Source organism: Arachis hypogaea, chromosome 19 (assembly GCF_003086295.3).
Source record: "Arachis hypogaea cultivar Tifrunner chromosome 19, arahy.Tifrunner.gnm2.J5K5, whole genome shotgun sequence".
In the NCBI taxonomy this organism is placed as follows: domain Eukaryota; kingdom Viridiplantae; phylum Streptophyta; class Magnoliopsida; order Fabales; family Fabaceae; genus Arachis; species Arachis hypogaea.
Window position 1 is genome coordinate 8,743,764 of NC_092054.1, and position 26,763 is coordinate 8,770,526.

General features: G+C 33.5%; 2 protein-coding genes and 3 long non-coding RNA genes across 6 annotated transcripts; 1 reads left to right on the top strand and 4 right to left on the bottom strand.

The window, feature by feature from the left end:
* Window positions 1-4,972: 4,972 nt before the first annotated feature.
* On the top strand, window positions 4,973-9,971 carry LOC112777560 (uncharacterized). The gene is made up of 4 exons (XR_003190464.3): window positions 4,973-5,130; window positions 5,991-6,109; window positions 6,722-6,848; window positions 7,990-9,971. It is a non-coding gene; the product is annotated as an uncharacterized lncRNA (long non-coding RNA).
* Window positions 9,392-10,162, bottom strand: LOC140182042 (uncharacterized). Its single transcript, XR_011877867.1, has 2 exons — window positions 9,916-10,162; window positions 9,392-9,815 (listed from the first exon to the last, which is right to left on the bottom strand). It is a non-coding gene; the product is annotated as an uncharacterized lncRNA (long non-coding RNA).
* A 1,473-nt stretch (window positions 10,163-11,635) lies between these two features.
* LOC112779782 (B3 domain-containing protein At5g42700) lies at window positions 11,636-13,238 on the bottom strand. Its single transcript, XM_025824123.3, has 5 exons — window positions 13,002-13,238; window positions 12,840-12,935; window positions 12,543-12,761; window positions 12,109-12,315; window positions 11,636-11,879 (listed from the first exon to the last, which is right to left on the bottom strand). The coding sequence occupies exons 1-5, from the start codon at window positions 13,149-13,151 to the stop codon at window positions 11,832-11,834; spliced, it is 720 nt and encodes a 239-aa protein (XP_025679908.1). The 5' UTR covers window positions 13,152-13,238; the 3' UTR covers window positions 11,636-11,831.
* Window positions 13,239-19,225: 5,987 nt separating this feature from the next.
* Window positions 19,226-23,792, bottom strand: LOC112779962 (putative F-box/FBD/LRR-repeat protein At1g78840). Of its 2 annotated transcripts, none has more exons than XM_025824313.3 (4): window positions 23,618-23,792; window positions 21,696-22,955; window positions 21,406-21,585; window positions 19,226-20,047 (listed from the first exon to the last, which is right to left on the bottom strand). In XM_025824313.3, exons 2-3 carry the CDS (start codon window positions 22,851-22,853, stop codon window positions 21,409-21,411), a joined length of 1,335 nt encoding a protein of 444 aa, XP_025680098.1. In that variant the 5' UTR covers window positions 22,854-22,955; window positions 23,618-23,792; the 3' UTR covers window positions 19,226-20,047; window positions 21,406-21,408. The 2 variants fall into 2 exon arrangements, with proteins under 2 accessions (XP_025680098.1, XP_025680099.1); XM_025824314.3 differs by having other exon boundaries at window positions 23,233-23,641.
* A 1,886-nt stretch (window positions 23,793-25,678) lies between these two features.
* LOC114925915 (uncharacterized) lies at window positions 25,679-26,427 on the bottom strand. Its single transcript, XR_003815946.2, has 2 exons — window positions 26,128-26,427; window positions 25,679-26,044 (listed from the first exon to the last, which is right to left on the bottom strand). It is a non-coding gene; the product is annotated as an uncharacterized lncRNA (long non-coding RNA).
* Between the last annotated feature and the right edge of the window lie 336 nt (window positions 26,428-26,763).

The following is a 26,763-nucleotide window of genomic DNA, read 5'->3' on the forward strand; positions in this document are numbered from 1 at the left end:
CAATCTTTCTGATGATTGATAACTGTTTCTGTGTTTTATTTGATATTGGAATTATTAGGCTCAATCTTATTTTGTAGAGGCATGACTTGATACTCACTGCTCCATGACACTTTGATATACTTTTATCACTTTAATATGCATATTTTATTGTGCTGTCAATACCTTCTTTGCAGGTGCCCCTTGATGCCAAAAGGGGGAGGAAAATGATTCCAAAATTGAAACTGGAACAGGGGATGAAATTCTGTGAGAATTTATGATCACCTCTGTTGATAATTGATAATGCGATCGGTTCATGCATTTGGTTTATATTGATTACTGCCATTATTTGATGTTTATCTTGGTAAAAGGCGTTTACTGTGCCTATAATACATGTTATTTACCTTGATAAAATGATTTATGTTGGATTTATTTTTGGCAGTTCCTTTAGCTCTTAATGGTGAAAATTGTTGTGTTTGGAAAGATTAAATCATGATTGAAAAATACTTTTCCCAACAAGATTGCTCTGATTTATTGAAAAATATTTTTGAACAGCAAGCCTTTTGCCAAAAACAGATTTGATTGATTATGGTGTAGTTTGAGCAGAAAATCAATTTATTGATAACAAATGAGTTTTGATTATCATCCAATTCTGCTCATAAATCAAGCATTCAACATTTTCAAAATTAATATGTTGAATAACATTGTCACTTGAAGCTTGATTAAAATTGTTACAGGTTAGTGCTTCCCTTGGTAAAAATGGCATATATTAAGGGGGAGCTATGTGACAATTAGAAAGGGGGAGAAATTCAAATTCAAAGGGAGTATTCTTTACTCAATCTTTAATTTCTTTCCATTTCAATTTTTTTTAATGTTTGTCATCAAGGGGGAGATTGATGAGTTTGGAAAACTCTAAATTAATATTTGTGATGACTAAACATTATTAATTGCAAAATTAATTTTGGATTAAATGTTGATTAAAATAATTTTGCAATGCATGTTTATATTGGGCCGAAAATAAAAGAAAATGTTGCAAGCCTAATAGGCTTAAAACTATCAGCCTTGGTGTTAAACTATTGTGATCATTATGGCTGAAGCAATTTATGATAAATTGGGCCAGAACTCAAACATTACCATAAGCCCAATTGGTTTGGCTAAATCAAAATATTATTGGGCCAGATTAAATGTTGTTGCTACCAAGCCCAATTTTAATTTTGATGAATGCCTCTCATGCTTGTTTGGTCCGAAACCAAAATGAGAAAGAAAGCAAAGTTAATTCATTTTTCCAACGGATTCCATTTATCATTATGGGATGGATCTCAAAATCTAATTTGCTAGCATTGGAAACATAAATGTGAGAGAGAGAAATTGATTTGATGGCTTCAGTAGCTTTACACGCTACCTTATGCAAGGAAGTTGAACTTTAATTTTACTTTATCATTACCCATTAGTTAGTGTTTAAATTTCTCTCTCCTCTCTCTCATCTTTGCTTCCTGTTTTGGTCTTTACACAGCAAACCATGAAAGCTCTTGCAACATATCAAGATGAAGCTATGAGCAAGCTAAAGACCATCTCAATGATGGCAAGAAAACATAAAAAAAAAAAAGTATGTTGTGGCTGAGATCTTCGACCATAAATGGTAAGATATGGTGACAAGATCTTGGCTTCTTCATACCAAAAAGGGTTGAAGAAGATTTCGGCCAGCAAGAAAGAGATTCTTGGAGGCATGGCTTGTCTTTGATTCTGCTCAACCACCACAGGAAGTAGCTAGAGTGGCGAAGTGATGATAGAGGCAGAGATTGAAGCAGATGAAGTCATCATCATCATGAAGCATCAAAGGCCAGAAATCCTTCTTGGAGAGCAAGTCAAGGATGGAGAGCTCGGATTGATGAAGGGTGATGACCAAGGAAGGACTAGAGGTAATTGCATGTTGGGTTTTGCATAGTTATCTCTTCTCTCTCTATGTGGCCGAACCAGTTCTGTTTCTTGGAGAAGAAGAAGTTGGCTTGGGTTTTTGACTTCAAGTGTGGAGGCTTCTCTCTTCTATAAAAAGAGTGAACACCCACTGTTTGGAGCAAGGAGTTAGAAGTAAACAGTGAGAGTGCAAGGCACAGGATTCTCAGAGCTACCTAAGCTCCTTCAATGTATTATGTTTAGTATTTTTCTGTTTAATTTTGTCATGTCTTGAGTCTCATGGAAAAAGGCAAACAGTGAGGTTTGTATGAAAAAGCCATAGAGCGGAAAAAGGTAGAGAGTGCAAAATTAAAAGAAAAAAGCCATAGATGTTCTTAGAGTTCCTTTGTTCATCTATGTTGTATTTCATGATTCTGTGGGAATTTCCTTGTAAATTGGGTTAGCACTTTACAGTTTGTAATCAGGATTGATTATAGTGAAATTCCATCATTGTTGTGATGGAGACTGGATGTAGGCTGCATAGCACTTAGCAGCTGAACCAGGATATATCTGGGTGTAATATTCTCTCTACTACATTTCTGTTTCTACTGCACAGGAGCTAAAACCAGAAATAGCCCGTGCCAAGTGACGAGACAAAAATAAAAAGTCTCGTGGCTAAGGACGAGATAAAAACACAAAAGTCTCCTCAAAGACCAGAAAGCGTAATCAAGTCAAAAAGGGGGCTAAGATTCAACCCCCCTTCTTTTAGCCACTGAAACCATCAATGTTAAACACCAAATACTACATTAAAAACTAAACTTATTAAAATCCAAACATATTAATAATGAATAATCATTGTCTAATGAAAAAGTCATATATATTTTTTTATTTTTTATTTAATTAATATATGATCGGGTTCGTGGGTTGGTTCGGGTTCTGTACCCTCAAAACCGATATCCGAACCAATCACTAACAAAAGTCGTCATTTTGATTCGGGTTGGACCCGACTATTCGTTGATTTCAAAATCAATTTAATTGGTTCGGTTCGGATTCGGACAGGTAATCGGGTACCCGCCACCCGTGCTCACCCCTAGCAGATTCTGAGTGGGTTACCTACTAGGATTTAGAGAGTTTTACTGCTTTAGTGAAAAACTCAAAAATTCACTCGTTTCTCTTTATGGTTCACTCATCGTAAAAAATAATTTTATATTAATTTTTATGTTATAAAATAATAAATAAGGATTAAAGATATCTCTCTTTTCCAATTAAAAAAATAGCTTTAATTTTTATTATGATTTCATCTATTTAATTAATTAAAATAAAATAAATTAATATAACTGTTAAATTAATATTTTTACAATAATATTATTTAAATTTATAAATTAAAAATAATCTATTAAATTAATGATATACAAAAAAAATTTAATAACTTCATAAATAATAATGGTAATAAACAATATATACTTTGAATTTTAACTAATTAGTAACATTACTCAATTTCAAAAAGAATTGAATTGATTTAGGCTAGTTTTTGAAGAAAAAATACTAGCAAAATTCTAGTCTAAAAAAATTGAAAAAAATATTTAAAAAAATTGAAAGAAATTGTGATAATAAAAGTGTATATAAATAATATTTATAGAATAAATTCTAATGGTTACTAAATTTTAGTATTTTATTTATTATTTTGGTTAGATAATACATAAAAATATATGAATTTTTTATTAAAAAATTAAAAAATATATATAATAATTATCACTATAAATATTTTACAAAATTATAATTAAAATTAAAATTTAACATTTTTAATGTTAAAAATATTAAAAATAACGTTATTTAAAATTTGTTGTTTCTTACCTCTCTCTTTCTAGTAAAGAACTATGGCATTGTAGTCCTCCCAAAACTTAAGATTGACCAATAGTGATTTCTTAAATCTTCAATTCCACTCAAGTTACACCCTCATTCCAACTTTTAAATGCACTATTTTTTACTTCTATCCTAAATTTTTATCACTTTTTTTTTGTCAATACAACAAAGAACATCGACCCACCCTACTCGCACACCCATGGATACTTTCTTTTTTATCAAGAAAGATTCAAACTCATCTCACACTCTTAGGAGGCAAATATATTTGCCATTGAGGCAAGTCTCAACCACATTTTTTCACCACCTTAGTATCAATGAAACTGATAAAAGTCTCTTGATCAATTAAAACTATAACTAACCCATCATCTCATCTTGCACCTTAACACTATGTTTGGATCAAAGAAATTTGGGAAAAAAGAAAATGTAGAGAAAAAAAATGAATGAAAACATAAGTTTTTCTTTGATTGGATGAGAAGAAAAATTGGGTGGAGTTGTGGAAGAGAGAAAAAGTGATGTGGGGTCTATGTCAAAATTTTTTCTTCAATCATGCAAAGAAAAATGATGAAAATTAACAAATTATAAACTTATCCTTTGTGTAATATAGAAAAAGCTATAATAAATTATAATTTATATATAATATAAGTAAGAATATTAATATAATTTTATTCTATTATAATTTTTTCTCTTCTTACTTTTTCTTTCATCCAAAAAAAAAATTTATTTTCTTTCTTTTCATTTTTTCTTCATCCAAAAAAAAAATCTACTTTTTCTTTTATTTTTTTTTATCTCATTTTCTTTTTTCCGTCTCATTTTCTTCCCTCTCATTTTTTCATGTTTCATCCAAACAATGCCTTAAAGGTCTTATGAGTAGTTAGACCCCAAAAAATGTAGGATAAAAGCTGAAGTTCTAATGGTTCAGTCTCAATTTCCTGCTCCACAAGACTCAAAGCTTCATCTTCAAGTTCTTCCTCCTCTTCCTAATCCATCAAAATAATTTGAAAATTTTTTATTTAGCAAACATGGTCTTGCTCCCATTTCTCTCCACACTTAAAACCATAATCCCTTTCTTTGTCTATCAGCCAATTCTTCTTGAGACAATCTCCTCACTCCTTACGCTTTTGGCCTATTTGACCCACTACTACTTATTCCGACAGTATTCATTGAAGTAGAAGTAATGTTTGGGCCCACAATACACTTGGCCACTCCTGCACCTCGCACTCTATTACTCGTTTGGACATTTGGGCCTTGCTACAGTGTGGAATTCTTGCTTACTCTCTCACTCTCTCACCCTCCACCTCTGCTCGTTCTTCTTCTCTCTCAATGTGCTTTCTCTCGCGGCAGCCTAACTCTTCCAACCTCTTCAGGATCATTTCCATGGTGCCACTCTACTCCTCTATGGTATGAGCCTGCTCCTCTATATGTCGTTCTAGATGTTTCATACATGCCTCCATAATTGCAGGTCGCGTAAACACCATTCATTAACCTCCTAACATTGTTGCTCTGATACCAATTGTTACAACTAGTACCTGAGAAAAATAATTCACACACATATAACCAAATAAGAAGAAAATGGGTGAATCAGGATGATCACACTCTCTTGATATTATTATGAAGAAAAACTGCATAAAGAATAAGAACAATACAAAGGTGCTTAGATGAGAATTTGGAGAGCTAGCCTTTTTCCTAAGCCTTTCTATTCTCTATGCTGAATTTTTACCTTCCTCTTCATTCTGTTACTACTAATAATACCCCTATACATCCACAACTAATTCAGTTAGGATCACTCTTTTGACATTCTTTCACGTCTCTCTCACTTCTAGTGCCAAGTGGCACGTTAATTACAAGAATATTTTTATTTTTATTACATAATTTTTCTTTTCTTAGTTTTAGAAGCTTCTACTCTCACTCCTACAATCATATTTAGGTACGTAATAATACTCTTCTCTTTGAAGTTCATCTTTTTTTGAAAGTAGAAAGAAAATATATAACAGTATTATACAAAATAGCAGAATTTTTCCTCTTTTACTCTTAGAAGCTTATACTCTCCTCTATGCAGTCATATTTAGGCATGTAACAATATTATATAACATGGGATAAAATTTGTATTCATTGATGATGTTTTAACTGAATTGAGTAAAAAAAACAAAAGAAAAAAATATTATGTGAAAACTTAGTGCACAGTGATCATAATAATGGCTTATTATTGAAGGATAAAGGGCTAATATTAAACCCATCTAATGGTTGGATAGTTCATGCAGGAAGATTCATAGCACAATATGAGGTAAATCCAAATAAGGTTCGAGAAGCACTACAAAAGCTTGATCAAGAAATCCAGTCTCTCTCTCCAATAAACCAATTTCTTATCCAAAAGTTATAGGTATATTATTCCCTCTTTTCTTATGTCTTTATTCTATGACTTGGTGTTCCGGTATGATAGTCACTTGGTGTTCCTTAATTTTTTTTCTTATTTATCTATTTACTAATATAGAGGAGTTAATTTGCTACACGTTCCAATGTTCCAATTGTATATATTTCTTAATAGAGATTATCCTATGATAATATATCTCAATGTTCCACTTCGTTTATGTTGAACCACTATTTGATTATCTGCAATTTCGAACTATGTTGAATCACTATATTACATTAGGTTGGAATTAGTTTTTAGTTATGAAAGCAAGTGTCTTGATTTTGTAAATCTTAGTGGCTTATTTCTGTGAATTATTTTAATTAAGGATGAGAAGCATATCTTATATCAAACGTGTACTTGAAGCAAATTCATTTTGTGCTTATATGTTTTGTTTTTATGTGTGTTTTTGTATTTGTTTCATAATACAATTTCACTGTTGACTGTTGAATGAACTCCAAAAGGCTAGCATTGATATATAGATCGTTCCTTACCCTCATATATGGTGTTTACATAATATCTGAAACCCTGAATGCATACTATGTTTTCTCTCATTTCATATGACATCTTCAACCGTTCTTGCAGATTTTGGGAATTGTAGAGAACGTGAGCTGCTTTAAGTGTCCACATTGTGGTGAATCATCATAAGTAAAAGTCTAGGGGACCAACAACTTTTGTGTTTTCTGACCAGCACTTAACCATCAAAATAAAAGTGAGTGATTTCTCACCATTAGATGTAATCTTACACCATTAAAAACACTATTGATGGCCAATTGATAATTACAAAATACCAAAATTGTTGGCCCCTAGCATTCCTCATCATTATATGTATTTAGTAAAGGAGGGGCACCTAAGACAGCCACTGAAATAGAGCTAGAATATCTGTACGAGATATGCTAGTTATCTCTATATGTAGAATGTACATATTAGATTATAATTTTGCAGTGGAAGCTTTATTATATGATAACTTGTAACTTCTTTAATTTTTGGTTGATAAAGCTATATCTTTGTGAAAATGCAAACCAAAGTTTTTTAGGGTATTACATAAACTCTCAAAAATAGTAAGAAGTTAGTGTTTTAAGCTTATCATCTCCTGTTAGCTACTCTGAGGCACCTCTGAAGAAATCTGAGTTATTCACTCAATGGAAAGCTTGCAATCAGGGAGTTCCGAGTGATATCAGGAACCAAGTGTCACGGTTTTAGAATGTTAGATTTAAGGTGTTTGTATAATATTCTACCGTGTTTGAGAATGTTTTAAATAGTTTCAGAATATTTTAGAATGCTTTAAAAGGTCCCAGAATATCCTAAAAGGTTCTAAAAGACTTTGGAAGGTCATAGAATATTTTAGAAGAGTGTGGATGTATATAGAAGTATGAAAAGTAGTATGAAATAATCTAGAAGTATTTAGAAAAATATAGTAGGATAGATATTTGTAGTGAAGGTCTGGATGATCAATCTGGACCGTTAGTTAAATTTTAATCATAACCATCTATTGAAGAGGTGGAAATAGAGGTGAGAGTTAAAGTTTGGGTGTGTAAGTCATTTGTAACAAACACTTGAATAATAAAGTGTTCTTTTAACCAAAGCTTTTTTTCTCTTGTATTCTTAGTTTTCTTGCTAAATATTGAGGATTAGACTGATTTGGTCTTAACTCTTTGAGTTTAGCATTGAAGTCTGGGTGCAAATACAGTAGCGTTGAATTTTATCCAAAGCCGTCACACAAGACTTTGAAAATTCAAAAGAATGATCTCATACAAATTAGATTATGATAATATTTTTAATCAAATTTACTTAAATGTCTCTTTGATTATTATAGATTATTGTGTAAGGTTTTTTTTTTTTTTTTGTGTTAGTTGCCAATTGCTACAAGACTTATGGATTAGCAGAAGAGGTGATGTGCAAGCTGATCATTAAATTGATTGAAGAGAAGACAATCAAAGCAAATCTACCAAGTGTGAGGTTTTTATTTTTAATATGGAGGAAGGTGTGGGGTGTAATCCTGTTATGGAGAATATGGGTGTTTTTCTTGCATGTGGTGTCAGGAGGCTGAAATCGGACCGAGCGATTTAGAGTAAGGAACTCGGACGGTCCGATTAGAGAAAATCTACAAAAAAATAATTCTTTTATAAAACTCGGACGGTCCGTTTTGATTTAAAAAAAAAAAAAACTGAAAACGGAGGGTCCGTTTTGTTTTAAAGGAAAAAAAAACATTGTTAACGGAAGGTCCATTTTCAAATTTTTAAAAACAAAAAAACAAAAAATGTAACGGAGGGTCCGATTTCATGTTAAATAAAAAAAAAACAAAAACTAATCGGACGGTCCGATTTGTGATTAACGAATTTTTTAACAAAGAACTCGGACGGTCCGATTTCTCCCTGTCCCACACCTGTGTCTAACACCTGTATACACCATAACCAAACACAACTCACACACTCTCCCAATATAAAAAAAATTAGCCGCCAAGTGTGGGCATACACGACTAAATGTTTTTTTGACTTTTTTTTAGCCAATTATTCCAATGAAAATGCTAAAAACATCTTTTTATGATGATCTTTGTTTAAAAAGTGTGACTTATTTATTTAGCAATATTTTAAATAAAAGTAATACTTTTACTTCAAATAAAAATCAAACCCTACAACTTATCATCTAATAATCAAAATAAAGTATTTTTATATGATAACAATCATAAAATCTTCGTTGAAGTAACCTTTTGAAACACATAGTTTTGGTTGGACAAGTACATGAATATGTCATTGAAAACTTTGTCATTCATATATGAATACTTCTATACATAAATTGAAAAATCAAAAGATAAAATAAATTTATGAAACAGCTCTCGCTATATGTTACACTGTGAGTTATAATGCAAAACAAATATACTTGGTGTTAACGGATATAAAGGTAGTTTTAAATAAATTGAACAGAAAGTTTTATAACAAAAAGAGGGTTTTCTTTAAAGAGCTGGTAGCTGGTATATACGACTTATTAAAAAAACAACTTTAATGGATCACATGAGTCAGCATAAGACACAATGCAATCTCAACAATGAAAGAATAAAAATTGGTTATTTCAATGACAAATGTTTATAAAAAATAATAGTTATTTATTTTTTGGCATATTTTTCGATGAAACCCCTACTATATATAATCATAGTTATCAAAACCGAATCGGTAATCAACCCGGTCATATGATCAGGTTATTGGATTATTGATTCAACTAGTAGATCACTAATTTATTCGGTTAACTCAGTCATAATTAAAAAAATATAAAATTATATTAATAAAATTAAAATAATGTCTTAAAACTTAAAATGCGAGTCTTACAAACATTAATAATCAAATATCAAGTGACGACGAGGGTGATGGAGAGACGAGATTGGCTGAGGGGTATCGGCGGTGACTGGTGACTTCGGCGGTGACTGATGAGGCCGATTGATGAACTCAGAGCACGGCGAGGTGAGGGGAGAAGCAGTGACGGCCGGGAGAAGGAACCACGCCGCGGAGAGTGACGACGAAGGTGACGGAGAGACGAGGTTGGCTGAGGGGTATCGGCGGTGACTGATGAGGCCGATTGATGAACTCAGAGTCTCAACACTCACTCAACTCTCAAGACTCAAGAGATATTGCATTGCTGCCATTAGGGAGATCAGAGATGTGAGGCAATGGGAAAGGGGGATACCCTAGGATTTCATTTCAACGAAAGACAAGATCCAAGGTAGTAGAGTGAGAAAAAAATCGAAAGGTTAAAATAAAAAAAGAATAATGTTGAAAAAAACCTACCGCAGCCGTTGAACAGAGGAGAATACCGGCCAGAGGCCGTGTAGAAAGAGGGCAGCAAGAAAAATTAAGCTAAGCTGAGAATAAATAGTTATCTGCGTTGAAATTACACCAAGAAATTAAAGAATTGTTGTAATCTTTGGAGGGAAAAGGATGGAAGGAGATGAAATGAGAGAGAGCTGCGGGAGAGATGTCACGCAGGTTTGGAGGAAAAAATGAAATGAGATTGAGAGAGGGTTTGCATTTTGACAAAATTAACTGTTGATTTTAATTATATATATAATATTAATATTAATTAAAATTAATGATTAAAATTACTAAAATATCAATGTTATATTTAAAAATTTTTCAATGTCATATGCTGACAAAAGAAAAGGAAGAGAAATCCCCCAAAAAAAAAATAAAAGATTTAGTTAATATCTATCTACTTAATATATTAAAATTAGGTCTCTCACGCTTCCGTTTTCCTCCAAAATGAGTAAAATTTTTTTTATTCTAAATTATTTTATAAAAAATATCTTTATTGTAATTATATTATAATTAATATTTAATGAATAATATATAATTATACTACTTTAGAAACATATCTTCATTATAATTATATCAAATCAATATTTAATGCACTATTAAATTACTTGTCAATTATCAATTAAAAATACTTTTAATAATAATAATAATAATAATAATAATAATAATATTAATAACGCACATTAATTTTAAATATTTTTAGATATTTTAATTATATTAATTTTAAAAATATTGATATAATTCTAATTCTTATTCATTATTCAATAATAATAATAATAATAATAATAATAATAATAATAAAATATAACCCGTTATAATTTTTGTTCATATTTTAAAATTATAATTTTTTTATTACTTAAACCCGTTATAATTCTATTTTCTTATGATATTTATTTCAAGCATTTTAAGTTATTAAAATCGTGCATGATAATATATTTTCGGAAATGTTTGGTAACTAAAGAAAATCAGCAAAAAACAACCATAACTTGTCTTATTTAGCATTCATTAATTGTCGAATGCTAAATAAGGCAAATTCTGGTTTTTTTTTTGTCTACCTAGCATTACCTATATATCGGCGGTGACTGGTGACTTCGGCAGTGACTCACTCAACTCTCAAGACTCAAGAGATACTGCATTACTGCCATTAGGGAGATCAGAGATGTAAGACAATAGAAAAGGGGGATAGCCTAGGGTTTCATTTCAACGGGATATTAGAACGACGCCGTTTTAGTATACAAATAAAAAATAAAATAAAAAATTCTGTACTACTCGGACCGGGTCAAATAACCCGTTTGGGTCGCCGGTTTTCATCAAAATCCGACCGGATAAATCGAATTTCTCCGGATCAATTGTATTTTCGGTTCAACGTGTGACTCGGTCCGACCAAATAATTAGGTGACCGGGTTTCCGGTTGAACCGACTGGGTTGAGCCGGGTCTGATAACTATGTATATAATGAAACCAAACAAAATAAATGGTTCACAATGTATTTCAGTAACATCACTTGACCTTTATTTATTAATTCAATATTTTCTTAGTAAAATTTATATGTATTTTTAACCGATGGTAGTTTTTTCAATTAGTATTCAATAGCAATACAATGCTGATCTATTTCTTATAAATATGAGTAATTTTGGACTCCAAAGCTTTTTGTCACTTTTATGGTTTTAAGACACATTGTTTTCTCTCTATATAGCTTTATCCAGCAAAGATCATCAAAATTCCATAGCACTAAAATTTTAAGGGTCTGAGGACTAACAACTTAAATATCATTACAATTTTATAGCAGTATTTGAAAGACTCCAGGAGTGGAGCTAACTACAAACTTTAATTAGTTACCAACAAAATAATACCTACACATTAGTTTTACTGACTCCAAATTTCTATTGAAATTCATTGCTCTTCACCCTCTGCAGGACTATTCACTCTAACAATGTAAACCTGAAAGAAAATAACAGAAACCACAATAACGTTATTAAAACCTGCAGAATGGGGAGAATGCAAGGATTAGAAATTGCAGAAATGAGATAGCATAAAAGGGGAAAAGAAAACTGTGTAACAGTAGTCATCACATGCCATAGCAGTGTTAATAATCACATTCACACATACCATTCTCTTAATTATACGAGATGAATGTACTAAAAACCGAAAATGATGAATGTTTAGTCACCTTGAATGTAGTGCGGCTAATTAGTTCAAAAACTAAAGCGTCCCCATCAACTAGGTTATGAGCAATTGAAAAGCCTCTCCATCCTGCACTAAGTCCTGTTTTTCGAGCCAAATATAGTGTTTCATACTCATCCCCATCCTCATCAATCAAAGTAATTCTTTCGTCACGATTTGGAAGATGCGTCTTACAGAACTGGACTGAAAGACCCTGTTTGTCAAAGATAGCCACAATGATAAACCGATTATAATCATTGCGGATAAACATCAAACATTGCATTTTACTAATCCTTTCTAAAGATAAATAAACTTACAACATTCTATTCCTAACAAAACTTCAAAAGCTGTAAACCTTGCTGAGCTCCTAATTCTTTTCATTAGAACAATTCCACAAAAATAACGAGAAAAAAAAAAAGAGAGAGAATTAAGATTACGGACCAGCCAGAATCCGCCGGTGACGTGAGACTGGAGCATGGTTTTAACGAAGGATGGATGATGAGACTTAGACTGCAAATCCGATTGTATCTTATCGGCCTTGTCTAGGGCTTCCTGTCTGGCTTCATCGGAAGCATACACCCGCTTTGAATAATCCCTGTAGCGATCGTAGGAGCCGCCATATCTGCGGCTTCTAGGTGTGACAACACGATCAATAACCACCTGCCATGCGAGATTGAAAAGAAATTAAGTGAAGAAGGGAAAAGGGGAAAAGTAGAAGAAGAGAGAAAGATGAGAGACTTCTTTGTAAACAGGAGCTGGCATGTTGGCGACGCGGCTGGACCTCCTCACCACAACCACCTGCTTCTCAATGGTGCGTGACTTGACGCGCTTCAGCTGCAGGCAAAGAGGAGAGTGAGGGAAATGATGGTTGAAGAAGAGAAAAGAGAAGAGAAGAGATACCGGAGAGGGAGAGTGTGATTTGGATTTGGAAAGAGGAGAGGTGTGGAGGGCCTGAGAGAGGTTGGGGAGATTGAGGGCCTCCATCCTCTTCTTGTTCTCCTCCAACCTCTTCCGCCGAATCTCCTCGTATTCACTGGCCTTTGCCGTCATCTTCTTCTTCTTTCAAGTTTCTTACAACGGAGAGATTCAAAATGAGGACCAGAGTCTAGGGCAGTGTGGAGACGACCGTTGTTTTCCCACACAAGGGGATGCCATTTAAAAAGAGACAAATTTTATTATTAAAATAATTTTAAAATAACATATAAATTAAAAATGACAATATTTAATTTTTTTTTTCTTTTTCTCTACTAGGAATCAAAGGGCAGGAAAGAAAAATGACATTTATGAAAATACTTCAATTCATGTGTTTAGATAATCTTAATTCTAAAAATTAATATTATACTTAACAACACTTTCATTTTCCAAAAACTTTAATAATTTTAATTCAAAAAAATTAAAAATTTTGTTCTTAAGATACAAACTAAGCTTAGGATTTTTTTTCCGGAATAGATTTGATATAATATTTTTTCTTTATGTATAAATTCTCAATTGAGCAGAAATTACCAACTAATTCTTAATTTTATTAGTTTATTTTTGGTTGAATAAAACTTGACTATAAAATTTGTTGCATACCTAATTTTTAAAGATTAAATTCAAAATATAATACTTAAATAAATTAAGAATTTATCTGTTATCGTATAATATCAGTTCGTCATTCGTAAGATGATTATAAAATTCAATTGAAAAAAAAAAATTACAATTGAAGTACTCTATTTATTTATTATTATTAAGAGTAATCACTCACCCTTACTCAAATTAATTTTTAAAATTAAATACTATAGCCTTTTAAATTTTAAAATATATAAAATAACTCTCAATATTTATTTTCATTAGACAATAAAATTTTCTTTCAATTTGATTTGAAGAGTGAAATACAAAACAATTCTAAAAGAATTTAAAAAATTTCAAAACAATTTTTAAAAAATCTTAAAAAATTCAAACAGTTATTTCTATTAACCTAATCAAATTGGAGAAAAAATATATTGTCTAATGAAAATAAATATTAAAAATTATATTTTAAAATTTAAAGAATTATCCGATATTAAAAACCTTACAAATTGATTTAAATAATTACTCTATTATTAATTTGTTGAGACTGAACCTACACTACTGGTCTGTTCTGAGTGTTTAACAAGTCCAAAGGTATATTTAGACCTTCGCCTTGAACAAATCTACCTAAGACTAATAGAAGGCAAAGATACAACGGAAAATAAGTAAGCAACACAAAACAAGAGAAAGAATAAAATATAGAAATATAAATAATAAATAAATGGGTAAAAGATAAATAGGTTCCTGAATTTTTTATTTGCGGATATTTAATACCTTTAGAATTAAAAAATACAAAATAATCTCTAACCTCTCAAAACACCGTATAAATTGGTCCTGCCGTTCAATCTGTTCTCTAATGTGAAATGGACAAGACTGATGTAGTGTCCATATAGCGATAATGTAGTGATGTATCCGTTACGGTGTAAGATGAGATATTGGCATTTATTTGGAGGACAAGAAGGTCCTTCTGTTCTGCTCCCAAAACAATGACGTTTTAGGAGGTGTCCTTATTCTTCAAATTGGTCCCAGACGCCATCGCACTTGTATAGTTAGGGAGTTGTTGCGTCTAGGGCATCTATGGCCAGTGAAAGAGGTTCTTCGAGCACCCAACGAGTCCGATTGCCATCTCACATTCGTTGCGTGAAGGCTGGAGAAGAGAAGAACGGCATTGCTCCGATGTGCAAGTATGGCGTGTATGCTGTACTGTACAAGTCCAAGACGCCAACTAACCCCAACCAGTTGCTTCTTGGGTGCCCCTTCTTCAAGGTAACATGGTTCTGTGAAGCTTGAAGCTGCTCATGTATTTAGCTGAATTTTGATTTTATTGTTGATGTTGCAGTTGAAAAATCCATCCTACTGCAAGTTCTTTGTCTGGTTTGATTACAAAAATTGGGGGTATAGAGAAGTCAATTTGTAACAACGAGGTTGACGACTTAGAGCAGTACTTGTACAAGAATAAAGTAGAATAGAGGTTGGTTAAGTTGGAAAAGAAGCTTGCCTGTCTAGAGAGGGAAAAAAAATCTAATATGTGAGTTATTGTTGTATGTTTGGTAGTAATTTGTGCCGCTGTTGCTGTTATTAGGTGTTATTAGATGTTGTGAGGAACAATTGACATAATGTAGTTATGTTTATCCTTTGATGAATGATAATATTTTGTTGCGGTAATATCATGTGTTTAAATGGCTATATCTAATATCATGTTGATGGTCCAGGTATGTAAAATTCATTAAATAATTTAGATCATTAAACATTGAACCATAAGATACGTTTAAAGGATTACAATCCTAACAAAATATACAAAATATGATAAGCAGTCTCACACCAAATAAGATAAGTTTGAAGGATTACAATCCTAACAAAACATTGAACCACCTGAGCACAATAATTTTGCCAAAAAGATACTAAAATGCATAACACACCAAAATAAGTTTGTCAAATTTTTACATCAACTACGACTGACTTTCTAAAATAGAAACATCATTTCTTGGAATTTTTTACTCTTGGGGTGGGGATAAACCAAAACATTCTTTTAGTTTCAGTGCTAGCTATAGCCAAAGTCTCATCAGATGGCCTTCCACTTGCTTCTGCACTTGGCTGCTGTGATGGTTGAACATGTTGTTGCCAACATCCTTCCTTCTAATTGGTTGTTTTGGTCTCAAGGTTTTGTTGGATGGCTTTGCTAGAATTTTGGCTGGAGGTTTGAATGGAATTTGGCCTTGCCTTGTAGGAATTGCAGAAACAGGCACATATGAAGCTTCTGGAGTAGCTTCTTGTTGGACCACATCTGGAGTTGTGCTAGCTGCAGAATGGTTCTGGTTGGTTACGTCAGCTGAATTTTACTCTTCACCCTAAAACACCATGTTATGTTCATGTCATGAATGAAGAAAGACATTAAAGTCATCAAGCAAATTTAAAAGATACAAGTAGGTCCTTTAACACTTTTAAAATGGACAACTAAATCCTACAACTTTTTATTAGGGGGACATAAAGATCCTTCGTCCAGTCAAGTACCTCTGCCCGAGGGGCTGATTGTGACAGTGGTAGAATCACAAGTGAAAGGTTGTTATCGGTCTTCCTCTTTGGTTTCCTGGTATTAGGTTTTCAATTTGGGTTCGATGGTGCACCCTTGCAAGTCTTATAGTTGTGTCCTGTCTGACCACACTTGCTGTAGGTCACATAGAAATTTCTCTTCAATTTTTTACCTTTAATAACCATTTCTGCTAGGTCTTTTTACCTATTATGGACCTTTGGACGACCAATTGCCCTCTTAATGACAGGTTCAGAAGTCCTAGTCTGATCAGTCCGTGTCCAAAACTTTTCACTAGTAACAGACTGGATGAAGTGCTCGTAAGTCTTCTTCAGAGATTCCATGCATAACCATGGATGCACGTAATCTTCCATGTTATCATGTCTTTTGTTGATTGCAGCTATGGCATGAGTGCACGACATTTCTTTTTCAGAAAATACAACAAATTGGTAACAGCAATGCAAGTAAGGATAACAGCAAAATACAAACTCAAGCAATCATAATATGAGCAGCAAGGCAAAGACAGCCAAAACAAGTATACAAATACAATTTCAAGTAATAATAATACTAGCAGCAAGTAGAGAAATGCAATTTTCACTAAAGTAAATATAATTTCACACTGACCGGTTAGTTGCCACCTATTACATGTGCATGTATGTTTGATCAGGTCCACATCCAATTTAGATCTCTTGTAGGTGACTTCAAAACGCTTGCGCTCGTTATCACCAATCCACTCCGCAGTCCACTTGTTACTTGGCTTGAGACTTCAACCTTTTCTCTTGAATTGGTGCAAGCTTTCTGTGATGGCAATCTATTAGTCTCTTGTATTGAACCATACGCCTCATGAGATAGTAGCGCACTTCCTCACACATTGTGGGATGGGTGGTCATCCTTTTCTCTACTTTTTTGCTGATCCAGTGTTGGTCAGCTGCATTGCTTCCTAGATCTCTTGCACACATATGTTCACTCCAATATGTGTTTCCACACTGCAGCTGTTTATAGTAGGAGAGATAGGCAATTCAAGGACAATTCTCACCCTTGCAGCCAACTCTAACCCTTTTCCTGTTATTTTTAATCCAGACCAACTCCCTCCCCTCAGCAATAAATGAATCCTTCACAACCTCCTTGAATCTTTCTATTGTAGCAAATCTTGTTCCAAGCTCAAATCTGCCTTCTCCGAAGCCATACTGTTCACCAAACTCAGGCTAGTGTAGTTTGTTCCCTTCCTCCTCTGATGAGACAGGGGTATGCAGCTCCTTAGATTCATACTCGAACACAATGTCCTCATCCTCTGTGTCTATATCACTGACATACTCTGCAATGGCTGGCCTCATGCTGGGCTCCTTAGCAGGCCTAGCTCTATTGGGCTGTCTTTTTGGCCCACTTGTACCGGGCTGTTTAGCAGGCCTAGTGAACCTTGAGGAACCTTTTTCAAATGAGCCCACTCTTCTTGCTTTAAATCTCTGCATTTTAGACTTATGTGTTGCTTTTTTTTTTTGCTTTTGCTTTGGTTCAACCCCTTTTCTCGACGATGGAAACACTTGTTTCCTCTTCTCTTTGGCAGCTCTCATCCTTCTGCCCTCATCATCTTCACCACTCTCACTCCCACTTTGATAACCAGCAGGTGGTAGTTTATAAAGTTCATATTCTTCACTACCATCACTATCATCATCTGTAGATGAGTCATCCAACTTCTCCAAGTCATTTGGATCGACTTCTTCCTCAACCTCATCATTTTCTCACAATCACCATCTGCGATCTCAGGTTGATCAACAAGATGGTCAAAAAAAATGTAAAACTCATCCGTGTCTTTGTTCCTCAACTTAGCCTGTCGCATTTGGTTGATCCCTACATCCCTCCTCAGTACATGCAACCCTGACAAAATCCTTATACGATTGATACCCCAGTCCTTTGAACATCGTGATCAGATCTCTAAAATTGACAAAATTCAGGTCCATCGACGGAAATCTCTCAACTTGACCATGCAGATAAACTAACTCACTGGTAGGTACTCTTGAAAAATAGCCCCATGATGAAACATGGAAACACCAAATACATCAACCATCTGTAACATTTTTTAATACACAACACGACACAAAACCAACCCTTATTATCAAAATCTCCAAAACCTCACTAAACAATACCCAACAAATGACTAACCCCACAACTAATCAGCTACTACACTCACTTACAGTCCATATAAGTCCCATCCTACGACATTGATAACAAATAAATGCATAAGTAGAACAAATTTGAATAACAATGTATTTACCACTCTCTACAGCAGACGCAAGTAGCACCACGAAGCTTCAATGGAACTGCTTCACGGAACAGCAACGACGACAACACGAAGACGAAGCGTTGTATTTTTTGGAGGAAAAACGTAAGTGTTAGCGCTTCCTATATGGGCATATCTCATAAGAACTATTACACAACGTTTTTCGAAACGACGTCGTCTTAGTGCACAAGGACCACAATGTCCCATAACTTTTTTCCAGTGGAACACGCCAGCCCCATTCATAGTATGTTGAAGATGCGTACCCATTGCTACGCCACATAAGCGCCAGTAATCTGAATCCGTAACGTGTTGCAAAACAGATTGAACGAAAGGACCAATTTATACGACATTTTGAGAGATCAGAAATTGTTTTGTAGTTTTCAATTTTGAGAGAGTTAGATGTTTGCAAATTAAAAGCTCAGTTACCTATTTATCCTTTATCCTAAATAAATAAATCATTTGGAGAAACAATTATTTTGCTTCCATAGAATAAGTAAGAACTTCCCCCAAAATAAACGATATTCTCGCCACTACCAAAAACCAAATTGATATCCGTGGTAAATATTTCCTATGAACCAGGAACTATCTATCACTCTAGAATTTTGCTATGTTAAAAAGATTTAATGTATCTTAATATAAATTATATTCAAATACATTAAGCTTTTCAAGTACCAAAATTCTAAAATGATAGATATTTTAAAACGGAGATAATAATAATAATAATAATAATAATAATAATAATAATAATAATAATAATAATTCAAAAAGAAAAAACCAAAAATAAATATATCCTTGCTAAATATTAAAATTATCAGTACATGCCGAATTACAATGAAACTACAACCTTGGATCACCATTCACCAGGCAGCTAAATGCAAACATTTCTCCCATTGAATAGTTTCTGGCATTCCTTGTCTTTCACCTTGAAATGAACACTTGTTCTTTTGGCTGTTTCAGCAGTCAACAGTGAATATAGGAGTAAAAAGATTGCTGCAACATTTTCAGCCATCAATCCTTTTGACTTTTTATCTAAAAATTATCAGCATAAAATGCCTTATTTTAGTATGAATCTGAATCCTCCGAAATGAAGATATCTGTTAAGTAATTAAGCGAGGGTATAAACACCCCTAGATCACTAAAACTACAACTGTCAAATGATCTTCTCGCTTTATCACTCTACAAACCTCCTCATTCTAAAGAATCCAAATTCATTTCACATCAACTCCCAATTTATAGCCACTTAAACTAAAACTGTCTAAGCAAGCTAATAACTTGGATCTTTATTTCCTTTTCCTTCCTTTTACCCCATAAAAGAAACTAGAAAATATTAAGGAAAAAAAGGGTCTATATTCTGCTTCTTTTCTCCCCTTTTTTTGGGGTGAAAATGACTACAAAAGGAGAATCAAGATACAAAAAGTGTTTGAATTTCTATTTCACTGTGACCTATCTTCTAAAATTGACCACATATGAGTATACCCCAATCCTTTCCCAGTGAAACTATTACCGAGCACTAATCCTTGTTTATACAACAATGATCCAAGTATTGGGTTAACCTCCACCCCAGCATAAGCCAAGCCTGCTCCGCGATGTATCCTTTGAAATCAAAAAAAAAAAAAAAAAATAGAGGAATGGAAAGAATATTAAGGAGTTAATATCAACAGCCTCAATGGTAAAAATAAGGAGACAATAGCTTATTTAGAACAAGAATAGATAGTAGCAACACAGACATTTAATAGTGATAAGCCCTAAGCACGGTTTAAATTAGATGCACAAAAGGTTTAATGATATGTAACACAATGCAGAAGACTTAAATTTCTTTTATACATCATTGTCACTTTTTGGAACATCTTTGTCAAGGTATTTCGGTACAATTGTATTGTATCCATATACAAATTGATCCAGGGAAGTGACAAAAAAATAGTTATGACAGAAGGTAAAAAAGAAGAGCGAGTATTATCTTTCACTATACTTCATAACCATATACAACAATAAACTAGCCACTTTCCATTTGGTGGAGTCTACTCCATGGACAAACCATGCTACTATATACTATCATATATCACGTCTATAGCCAAGACATCAAAATCTAAATCAACGCTTCACGGTTTCTAGCTTAATAACCATACATGTTACACATATGATACACCTCAGTTCATCCTAATAACTAAAAGATTGAAGCCAAGTCACTGATCACTATAGCAATTTAAATCTTTTAAAAGTTTGATAAGCTGTAAAAGTTCTAAGTACACTATAAATAAGATAAATCTAAAGGAAAGATAATCTTTTAGTTAATTGAAAAAAAGATACCATGTGGTCATTTGTATAACATCTTTTTAAGATAATTCTAAAGGAATTTCACTCAAGAAAGCTTGAAGCAAAACAAAAACATGGTATTATTGTAATTATCAAATAAAACAAGAAATGAATAAAGGAAAAAACTGAAATAGATTGTAGCCCATTATCATTGTACTATAAGCTTATACTATCCTTCTTATAGATCGCTATTCCCCATAATCGACATCTATAGCAAAACTAGTATAAATATCTAAACAATTATCAAACGCTACACCTTAATGCAACATTTACACTGGCATTACATCAAATATCCTATGAAGAAACAAAGAAAGATGACGCAAATAAGTGAAAATTTGTAAATTCACACTAGTATGAAAATTTGTTATAGGTTACAAATGCATGGGCTTCTTTGTCTAAAAATATAATTTCACATTGGAAAACATGTGTGCAAAGTAAATGCAAGACACCATACAAACTTAGATACTAAAATAGTCAATGTAGAGTATTATCCACATACAAACTTTAACCATGAATTCAGATTTATATATGATCAGCCATAGTAAAGAAAGCAATCTCTAACGAATATATCCACAGGCATTGTTTAGCATAATAAAAGTTGATCAAATTAATTCAAGATGAAGGGGATTTATGAATACCTTCTAAATAGTCAGGATTTCAAAATCTGCATGTTGAGAGCAATCGCGGAAGTAGGCCGTTATATTGTCAAGGTTGCTAATGAAGATTTTGTATGTTGAACCCACCCCGAAGTTCAATGATTTCAATTTACTACAGGAGTAAAACTCTGGCTTTAGAAAAACTGCAGTACCACAGGTAACCTGGAAAAAAGCACAAAAATAAATAAATAAAAATCAGGCAAACCGTACGATATTTCACTTGAAAATGCAAAACAGTAAAATCAAACTGTCTATGTCTCTGACATACTAACCGCTACTGTACAGAATGATAGTTTAACTGCTTCAGATTTACAATGTCCCCGTATCATATTGATCAAACCATGCAAAGTCTCCTCTCTCTTCCTCCGGATTGATTTTTCCAATTGATCACGCGGTTCATGAATATCAATGACCAAGCCATCCAAAGATGGAAGACTGAACTCAAAGAAGGCACAAGATGTAGAATACAAGTAGCTGAAATTGGTAAGAGTTGGCGCAGCAACTACAATCTTACATTTGAAGCGGTTGCACATTAGGCTCAAGTTTTTGAGTTTGGGAGCAGATATAACAAAATCCTTAGGGTTCAAATCGGACTTAAAGGACATTTCACCTAAGTGCAAATTCTTCAAATTGACACATGTAGCAAATGGGTTGAGACAGTCAATTCCTGTATAACACAGAGTGAAGCTGTTAAGGTGCAAAGTCGTCAATGTTGTAAAACCAAAGAGTTCCGCCAAACTTGAAAATGGATTCATAAAGTCAGCTGCAGCAGGATACATTGAAAAATGTTCCAGGTGCAACGTTTCCAATGACTTGCAGCCAACGGGGGACGAGACATTTGTAGGATTGCAATCTTTTAACTCAAGCCGTTTCAAAGACTGACAAGTAAATAGAGGCAAAGGGATTTCAACAGGTGGGCTGCCAGAGGTTTTAGCCCGAAGATTGATTCTGATTTCTTCAACACCATGATATGTTGCATATTCAATAACCTTATTCAACAGATACTGATCTGTTGCGTAATCCACCCCGAAGCGATAGTAAATAAGAACCTTGACCTGAGAATCATCCCGATGGGATAGAACCCACAACACAAATTTCTTGAAATCAACCAACCGATTGAATGACTTGCTGCTGAAGTTCAAGCAGGGAACTGAAGCCCAAATATACCTCCACCTTTTAGATAAAACACATGTTCGAATCGCATCCTTCGTTTCCATAAACGACAATATATGATGGATAAGGCAATCCGGTAAGTCACCAAGTCTGTCCTGGCTTTCAGCCACTTCATAGCTGTCGACATTTTCAGCAGCCAAAATGGTTTTCTTGGCTTTCTTCAAAGCAGGACCAGATTCCTGAAATTCAACTTTTGGCATTTCAGCTTCTTCTTCCCAGCACAACATCGAATTGCACTGGTCGAAGCCCTCAATCATATTCCCATCAAATTATTGCTCTCCAAATTTGGAACAACCAAGTGACTAGCTTAGTGCTTTAGCAGTACCGTAGTTTAGCTATAGTACTAATTTATCTGTAATCTGGCATGAAAGAAAAAAGAATAAAACAAATAAAAACTAAAAGTGTTAACATGAAATCCAGCATATTAATACAAGAAATGTTATCTATACTAAGAAGCAATCCAGTGAAAGTGATTAGCTTAGTGGTTTAGCAGTAATGCTACTACTCTATCTGTGACAACAAGAGAAAGAGAAGGAAAAACATAAAAATAAAAAATCTCATCTATACCTAAAAATATAGTTAGCAAAATTCCATTGAATAATCAAGAAATTGAAGTGAAAATCAAGAGTAACCTACCTTCACTACGGCTTCTAACAATTGAAACATGAAAACACAGGGCATAAATTCACAGAGCATAATTCCCTCTCATAAAGAGAAATTATCCCCTTTTGAAACCTTCTCCCCAAATCAATTCCTCACAAACAAACAGAACTCCAACAAAATTGAAACAAAGAAACCCCAAATTCATGTTAAAGCAAAACCCCATCAGAAACCAAAGTATAAAACCACTCAGCTAACCAATTTTGAGATAGAAACGAACATCAAAAACAAAACTTTACTATTTCCCACAGTTGAAAAAGTCACAGAAAAGCACAACCTAACAACACAGTGGAAAATTAAAAATATAAATAATCAAATAAAATCAATGGGGGCAGTTGAAAAAAGGAAGTGACTTTTGCACCTGGGTGAGGTCCTGGGAAAGAAGAAGGAGAAGATGATGATGATCACGTTGATGATGGGCACGCGCGTTGACAGGGGTTGGGATTTTTTTTCCTTCTGGGGAGAGAGAGCTTTATATTTTAAATAATATTATATTATATTATTGTAGCTTTATTTTTTATTGTAAATTTGTAATCGATGATATTACTTTTATCTTAGTTAATATTGATGTGATTATTAATCGAACTTTTTATTTATTAAATATATTTAAAAACATAAATATAAAATTAATTCAGATAATAAATATTTTAAATTTAAATTCTTTAAAATATTTTGTATAAATGATATGTAATAAAAAAGATTTAAAATGAAATTTAATGAAGTGAGAGAGTTTTTTACTGCACAACTCGAATAGTTTAATTGGCACTGTTTGGTAGCACGCAATGGCTGCGACAAAAGTGACCCTCTTTTTCGTTTTTTCCTTCTTCTCTCTCTCAATAATGTTTTATTTTCGATAAAATCACAGATTTGATATTTAAGAAATTAGTAAAATATTAATCCTATCAATAATACTTGGAATGGATACTCATAGAAATCTACAATACAGAGAATTTGGATTTGAATGTAGAAGGAGACATCATTTCTATTTTAAGTTTTTAACTATTAACTTTCTTAACATTTTTTAAAGAGAAAATGTGTATATTTTTTTTATAGCATAAAAGATGAATTTTTTATTGTCAAAAATGAAAAATATATATATAAAAGTATATATAAAAATAATGTTTATAGCATTTTTCTTTTTTCAAATTGGATTGGAAAGACTAATCAATTAGCGGAATGAAAACATAGAATTAATCAAAATCAGTTTACTCAAAAAGTAAATGTGTTTGTAGTTTGTACATTGTTGTGTTTGAATACATTCAAGAATTAAGAGCAAAATTGTACTAGTTTCACTTTGGATGAGGGGAGTAATATATTACCGTTCATGAATCTCTGAAATGTTGAAATTCATTGTTCTCTAAGTTGATGATTTTTACGGTCTCCGATTCAATTATGTGAAAGATGGAGGGTGAGCTGCAAAAAAATTTCGGTGATCAAGTCAAAAAGAGTTTAAAAAGTGGGATTAACAAATGTGTGTGTAACATATCTGGGAGGCTCCTCTATCTATATATTTGGTTATTTATCTTATCTTTCAAGTAGTTAAGAGATTTGGGGTTTTCAAATCCAAAAATCAATTTAGATTGCACTGAGCTGGCAGAAATTGAAGGCCTTCAGTATGGAGCTAGTCAGCTAGGGGCTCCAGATCGTTGTACAAATGGACCAATAGACTTGGAGGTTAGGTCCACAACAATTACTTAATTCATTCCTTAATAATAGCCCTTTTTTCCTTTCAGATACATTTAAAATTGAAAATTACATCTAAATACCACTCCCCGAATCAAATAGAGTTAGAAGTGAGTGAAGTCAGCTTATGAGCCAGCTCGAGTTCGATTCGTTAATAGTTCGATAAGTTGAATTCGTGAGCTAGTGAGCCATGCTTGACTAGGGCTAGCAATGGGTAGGGTAGGGTAGGGTTTGGACTCTACCCTAACCTTACCCGTGGGTTGAAAATTTTATTAAAACTCTACCCTATCCTACCTACAGATCTCTCAACCCTAACCCTACCTGTACCCTAAAATTCTAAACCCTACTCTACCCTACCTATCCGCAGAAATATCAAATTTTTTCAAAGTAAATATAAATTCAATCATTTCAAATTTTATACATATTAATAAGGGTTAAGTATTTTTTTCATCCTTAAGGTCTTAGGTCAAAATCAAAATAGTCCCCGACCTTTTTTCTTATTAAAATCATCCTCAACGTTTAAAAACGCTTTAAAATCATCCTTTTTAAAATTTTTAGACTAAAATACCCTTCATCATCATCTCTCCTCTTCACCCTCCTCACTCCACCGTTCCTCAGCCTTCCTGCTCCATTCTCTTCATCCAAATCTTCAACAACTCTTCACCCAAATCTTCAACAACAACAATACCAATTATTATTTTTTTAATTAAAAAAAACAAACAAAAAAACTAACCTAGAATCAACAACAACACCACCAACATTCAAATTCAGATTCAAAAATCCAACAACAACAACAACACCACATTCAAATTCAAAAATTCATCAACAACAATACCACCACATTCAAATTCAAGACAAAAAATTTCAAAAATCCAATCTTTCAAACTCAAAAAGAGAGAACGCAGATTTTAGGAATAAATCGAAATCCACCATGGCGAGTGGTGACCCATGCGCTGCCGCCTTCTTGAACGACTCCGTGCCTTTTCTAGATTCTGCTTCACCCGTAGGTTTCCGTGCTTGAACTTCTTTCCCATTGGAGTAGCATCATCGCCTCCCTCAGCGGCCGCAACACCTACCACCACGATCGGCACACTACCGACGCCACCTTCAGCAAAATTAACAAAAATTTCATATCAAACAACATGAGTAGAGATCTGGAAAGAGAGGAAGAGAGGAAGAACTAGCTACATGAATAGATCTGAAAAGAGATGAGCTCCAGGAAGTAGAACAGAGAAACAGAGAAGCAGAACAGGAAGCAGAACAGAAAGCAGCATAGATGAACGTCAATAACGAAGGAGAACGTCAGCAACGACGCCCTTTCTCGCTGGCGGCGTCTTCTTCTTCCTCTTCTCTTCTTTTTCCTCTTCGTTTTCCACCCTTCCCTCTTTTCTTTTCTTCATGGCTTGCACTCCCTCCTCTCTATGTTGTTGAAGGAAAAAGAACAGATGAGGGTAAATGATGGATGGAGGGCATTTTTGTCCAAAAATTTGAGAAAGGACGATTTTTTAACGTTTTATAACGTTGAGGATGATTTTAATAAGAAAAAAAGGTGGGGACGATTTTGATTTTGGCCCAAGACCTTGGGGACGAAAATAGTACTTAACCCTATTAATAACATAAAAAATAAAAAAACTAATGCTCTAAACTACTAAATTAACTAATTAGTTTTAGTGGTTATTCACTTATTATAAGTCATTACTTAAGGGAGGTTGTGGGTTCAACTTTTACTTCCTTCACTATATATCTAATTTTTATAAAATATGTGTTATATATGAGGTGCAGGTAGGGTAGGGTAGGGTACACCCTAAACCCGTACCCTACCCT

Excerpts from the sequence above, each read along its gene's own strand:
- LOC112779962 (XM_025824313.3), bottom strand. The coding sequence starts at position 22,853 with ATGATTGAGGGCTTCGACCAGTGCAATTCGATGTTGTGCTGGGAAGAA. Across the intron at positions 21,586-21,695 it reads TATCATTCTGTACAGTAGCG|GTTACCTGTGGTACTGCAGT; the intron begins GTTAGTATGTCA and ends GCTTTTTTCCAG.
- LOC112779782 (XM_025824123.3), bottom strand. The coding sequence starts at position 13,151 with ATGACGGCAAAGGCCAGTGAATACGAGGAGATTCGGCGGAAGAGGTTG. Across the intron at positions 12,762-12,839 it reads CAGCTCCTGTTTACAAAGAA|GTGGTTATTGATCGTGTTGT; the intron begins GTCTCTCATCTT and ends CTCGCATGGCAG. Across the intron at positions 11,880-12,108 it reads TTAGCCGCACTACATTCAAG|GTTTACATTGTTAGAGTGAA; the intron begins GTGACTAAACAT and ends ATTTTCTTTCAG.